The following is a 6,000-nucleotide window of genomic DNA, read 5'->3' on the forward strand; positions in this document are numbered from 1 at the left end:
TATCATTGACTTGCTTAAGTGGCCACAATACACACAAATATTTGTCTTCTACCTATGTCCCTCGCCTTCCATTTTCCGTTCATTTTAATTTTTTTTACAGTAAATAAAATTTCTGGGATTAAAAATTACGCGTAAGCATGCTCAGCACGCAGATATTTTAGGTGCCATGACAGATAACGGACAGTTTCGTAGATGACAAAACGAGCTATCCTGTGACGGCGCGACTACTGACAACTGATATTATATTATTCTGCAATCGGAAATCAACATTAGCTTTCTTAAAAAACATTGTGAATTTATTGAAAATCAATATTTTCACACTAGAAAGGCAAGCGTGAAGTGGAAAAGTGCAATGAAACAAATAAGACCATGGATAAATAAAGTGAAGAGCAACAAATATAATTGGCAGTTGAAGTTGACAGTTAACAGTATCACAGGTGTGGGATGCGCGCGCAGATCTTGGTTTAAATCTCTCTCTCCGATAGCGCTACGGCCCATATCGAGCTTTGGCTGCCTCCAACTTCGTATTTTCTGGCCACCGTCTTCCAATTCACTACTGGAGAAGCTGCGCTGCATCTTTTTTCATATTATCGTCCCATATCAGAGTCTTCCTACTAATCTCCTTCCACCCGGGTGTCCGCTTATTAATATTTTAAGGGCGCGTGAATTAGGCATTCCCTGTACAAACTGTACATATCCGGCCCAGCTTAATCTAACCAGTTTTATATGTGTCAAGATGCTCGGGGGCTGGTACAATATTTGTTTTAAAATAAAAATAGTTGTAAGTTTTTTGAATGAGAAGAATTTAGCCCTACGGGAAATTGGATACAATTTTTTTTTCTTGCGCGCGGTAAAAATTGGAGCATCAAATTGTCCGGCAAAGTTTCCTGAAAATATACAACAAAAAAAAAACATTTGAATAAAAACGGACTACTTTGTATGACGTCACTGGTTCATGTGAATAAACATATAATATTAGATTTCCGGTTTGCTTGTCATGGATGGACCGGACCAATGGGAATAACTATATGAGAATAAGCGAGAAAGAACCTCTGACGTCACACACGGAGTTATTTCAGAAATACAAAACTTTAAAATATTGTAACGCTGATAATACGATATATAAAAATTGAAAAAAAACATTTGGCTTAGGTAAATAGTATATTAACAAATAAAAAAACTAAAAAAACTACTGAACTTCATTATTGGACCACAGATATCACCCGATTCGTAAATTACACGACACAAAATTGTACCTCACAGGCAGACGGATGCAAATCAAGAATTTGATGAAATGACATTTCGAATTTCGTATCCAGTTTACGATAATGTCCATTGATTTTTAAAAAATGTAAGTCTTATTTATTTGATTTTATTTTATAATGAAAGAACCAATGTATTTAGATACTGAACAGACAAATGAATGCTTTAAATTATTAGGAATCACTTTGAGAAAGTAGATTCTTTAGACTCTTGTTGAACATTTGACGTTTGGATTTGCATCCGTCTTCCTCTGAGGTACAGATATTCATTGTGTTAAATTTTGCGCAAGATTTCGTACCATTTTCTGACCCATGTAAGACGAGTTTTAGTAACTTTTTGTGCAAACCGTTCTCCCCATTGAATGCAATATTATACTTAAGCTGCCATAACAATTCACAATAAAACATATATATAAATGAATGCACATAGCGTGATTGATGAAGAATAACAATTTTACGTTTTCTGTCTATATCAGAGAGCTACTGACTGTTCTGACATGAGCTCCCACAATCTCTGAGAGAGCGGATCGCATTTCGGGTTCGTCTAAGATTATCGAGAAGAGATCATATGGAAGGGTCGACTTTAGTTTATGAACGCGCTTCTCTATTATATAAACAGTGCTTCCCAACCCTTTTATAACATACATATATTTTGATATCGGATCTGATGAATATAACATTGGTTCAACAATGTTTGAGTATGTCCAAATGCTTGCAGACTGGCTGGATTTCCTCCCAAGGGAGTTATTCATATTTTTATAAAATTGATTTACCACTTTCAAAACTATGCAATAATTATCTTTGCCCAATCCACACCCAGCGGTGCATAAAGCACTGAATCTGAACACCTAATGCAGTGAATCTCGATCATAAAATGTTACATAAAATAACCGTGTGAATTCGTTAGCGATGATATTTAAGACGGAAGCCAACGGAATTGATTTTTAAAATTTATTTCATATTCATTTTTACTATGGCGGCCTCCGCGGTGAAATGACTAAGACACGTGACTCACGCACGGAAGGTTCGGGGATCGTTTCCAAATGAGAACAAAAAATATATTAAAAATTCTCAAGCTTGGGTGTTCTGTGCTGTAATTCACCACGGTAAATATGCCTCATAGTCTGTTGTAGCGTAAAAAATATTTTGCGAAAAAATGTATACAGAGTATCTCTACACAACAATGTGAACGGTGATTTTATTTATGGGTAAGTTACAAAAAAAATATAATTTATTTGTACCTACGTAATTTAATGTAAGTTATATATTAGAGATACTATAAATTGTTATTTTTTCTGTGGTTCTGTGTGATACAACAATTCTCGTCTATGAAATCAACTCAAACGACGTAACTTTGTGATATATTATATTATGTAGCTATATTATCCATTAATTTAACACAAAACTTATACAATAGTTTATAAAAAATAGCACAATTAATTCAGTCAGCTTTAGGTATTCCCATAACGATTGAAATGTCAACTGGCTGATTTGTTCTAGAAATGAATAATGTCAAAAACGGCCTCGTCGAGCGCCTCATGTGTTGCGAGTCATATGTCAAAAGTATCATCTCAAAGGAAAATAGTCCTTAAAAAATTATGTTTGAAATACTGTTTTTCAAATCGAGAATCTTCAAATAATTTGTGTAATTTGCAAGTTAACTCTACAAGAAAAATCCTGCTACTGGGTTTAAAATGTTAAAAATATAGTGGACTTATTTTAGTAAAGAAATAAACTGGAGTAATCGGATAGTTCTTCGGCTCATTGCTGGCCCTGGGCACGTTTTTTTTTATGTTTGTTTATATTTGGAGAAACACACAAATAGTGGCAATGATTTACAAGAAATAGTAATTATTTATTTGTTTTTCTGTAAATAAAGTCACCGTAAAACATTACTGCGGATTGTCAAATATAATGGTAAACTGCGCATAATCGCTTCTATACACGATTCGCCCCAGCTACACAAGTATTTTTTTTCATTGTATTTAATAGTATGTGGAAAACTTGAATTTGCCCTGAATTTCTGTCATTAATATATATATATGTACATAAATTTTATTAATTTTAAGAAAACAACAGCCATTTTAAATACATAAATATATATTTGTAAGGGCTGTTGTTTTCTTAAAATTAATAAAATAAAATAAATGTAGAGTGATTACTCTTACGCTTTAGATACCGGTCCAGAAAAAATATAATATTGCAGTGTAGAACCACCCTCAAAACCAATTTTTCACTTCCACCCTGCCAGGAATCGAACCTAGAACCTGATTTTTGACTGAGTGTAGCCATTTACTCCCTCACTCTTCTAGGGTTCTAGTTCTATTTAATATACGTAACTGTATTTTAAATCTGCCTGAAAATGGCCAAATATTACGCTTCATTCTTATTTTACCTTCAACCTGTATGCGTATAGTGTTTAATATTATGTTTAACCTTTTCCAGCCCCACCGGATATCTGTGCGGTCAGTGACAGTAAACCGGCGCGTGTCGCGTGACGCGGCGTGCACTATGGTCATCGGTCGGGACACGTCGAGCCTGGGCCCGTCATCCGTCCGCGCCAGCGGCGTCACCTGCAGCCAGGCCGTCATCTCCTGGCTGCCCGCCAACTCCAACCACCAGCATGTCGTCTGTGTCAACAACGTAGAGGTAACCTTAATAATCACTGGGTATCATCTATTTACTAAGAAGACTAATCATAACCATCAATGTCAGGGCCTCTATGCTAGCGAGACGCTTCTTTCAATGCAGTAACGAAGTGAAGAAAATCATATTTACTCCGTATTTGACGTCCATGTATATAGCAGAACTATGGAACAACTATTCGCAAGGTGCATGGAATAAATTAAGGGTCACGTATAACAATTCATACAGACAATTATTCGGATTGCCTAGGTACTGCAGTGCCTCTGAAATGTTCACAGCTGGACAAATAAACACCTTCGCTGCCCTACTTCGCCTAAGAGCCTAGAGCCTGGAGCCTATGGGAACGCCTGAAAAACTGTAATAACGAAATTCTCAAAGCCACTGCAGGGTGGATCCATTCGCCGTTGTTCGAGGGATGGCGCGATATGCTAAGACCACCATAAGTTCTGCAATATAAAATTTTATTCTATGTTTATATTTATGTTTATTGTTATATTTATGTTAATTGTTATATTTTTGTTTGTATTTATAATTATGTTCATGTCAATATGGTAGACTTGTCCCTTCACTATATAGCCATTTTACTGGAATAAAATAAAATAAATAAATAAAAAATTACGCACCTGAGCATTATTAGCACAAGTCCAAAACTGTAGTTTTTTTAGTCGAAAATTCACACAATTGGGAAATGTCACATACCTACTAAGAATACTAATAAAAATATATGAAGTGGATTCAGAATAATTAATTGTATTTTCAAAATCAATATGGATATTGTAGAGAAATGTTTTCATATTTAAATTAAAAAAATAAATTTAATAAAAATACGGTGCTAGAAAAACGCGTCGTGTTTGGCATTTGTTGTTGTAACGTCAAGATTCGTGATGATGTTCTGAACAAGTTTTTCAAAAAAGAGTTTACTGATAGCGTGGGTGTGGGTAAAACAGCTATACTGTAAAGTTATGGCACTTTTATTCCCGGGATACGATTTCTAAGCACTTTTCCCGGAATCTTCAATACTCTACCTATATAAACAACAAATTAACATTTGTATCATATTATAACTATAAAGGGCCACAGAAGAACACCCGGTAAATAGATTAAGCTTTGGAAAACTTCATTTCTAACTCGAATAAATATATTTCTTATATTGTTGTAGGTACCTGTATATCGTATTTAAAAAAAATAAAATAACAGAATAACAATATTTTGAGTTTGCTTAAATGTTTTTAAATAAAGACTGTATTTCACCCCCTAGATAGTTATTAAGATAAACATATTACAACAGAGATGGCAAACATTTTAGAGAAAGAAATATGGAAGTCTATGCATTTACAGGGCTGTTTCAGACATGTTTAAGCATCCACTTAACACGCTGTGCAAACATCAACTGATAGAAGAGAAGAATTGAAGAAATATGAATGTTCGAACATAGGCAAAATGATGAACCTAAGGTACGCATTGTGCAAAATGGCCACTTAAACCAGCCTATGACAGCTCATAAACCCTGTCCAATCTTTCAATATCAGTGAACTTAATCATTATGATTAATGTAAGTTTTTTATGTTTGATTTGCAACAATAACGTATAGAATAATTTTTCAATTTGTTTCCAGGTCCGAACTGTTAAGCCCGGAGTGTACAGACATACCATCACGGGCTTGGCCCCCAGCACCCAGTACCGGGTGACCGTGAGGGCCAAACACCTCAGGGCGGGCCCCCCACCGGGAGCTCCCGTTGAGGAGGCGCCCGGAGCCTACACAGACTTTAGAACACTCCCCAAGGGTCTCCCAGACCCGCCTGTTGACATCATGGTAAGCAATTGTAAATTTGGTCACGGCTTAGTCTATCGCTATTATAATTGTTTTTTTATTTCTTCTTTTCGTACACCAACACCTAACTGAATTATATCTAGAACTAGTTGCAACAGAAAACATTACGTTTTCATATTTTTCTTATGGTACCACGGTGGAGGTAAACTATCATCATGACAATGTCTATTTTGGTCGCAACCATTCAAAATAAGGATTTGGAGCAGCAGTGAAACCATTTTTTATTTTTTTAAGCCAGGGTTTATGTCCTCTTTCTACACA

The 6,000-nt window shown here is 35.5% G+C and overlaps 1 protein-coding gene across 1 annotated transcript in view; it reads left to right on the forward strand.

Annotated features, from left to right (window-relative positions):
* Nucleotides 1-5,721, forward strand: part of Rbp (RIMS binding protein) — a gene marked incomplete at both ends in the record, with an annotated part of 50,478 nt that extends 44,757 nt beyond the window's left edge. The window contains 2 exons of the mRNA XM_088240207.1: nt 3,708-3,911; nt 5,524-5,721. Coding sequence (XP_088096333.1) covers nt 3,708-3,911; nt 5,524-5,721 — 402 coding nt within the window. The remainder of the gene's footprint in view (nt 1-3,707; nt 3,912-5,523) is intronic.
* Nucleotides 5,722-6,000: the final 279 nt, after the last annotated feature.

Source organism: Micrasema longulum, unplaced genomic scaffold, assembly GCF_059751315.1.
Source record: "Micrasema longulum isolate JH-2025_06_02 unplaced genomic scaffold, ASM5975131v1 h1tg002378l, whole genome shotgun sequence".
NCBI lineage: Eukaryota > Metazoa > Arthropoda > Insecta > Trichoptera > Brachycentridae > Micrasema > Micrasema longulum.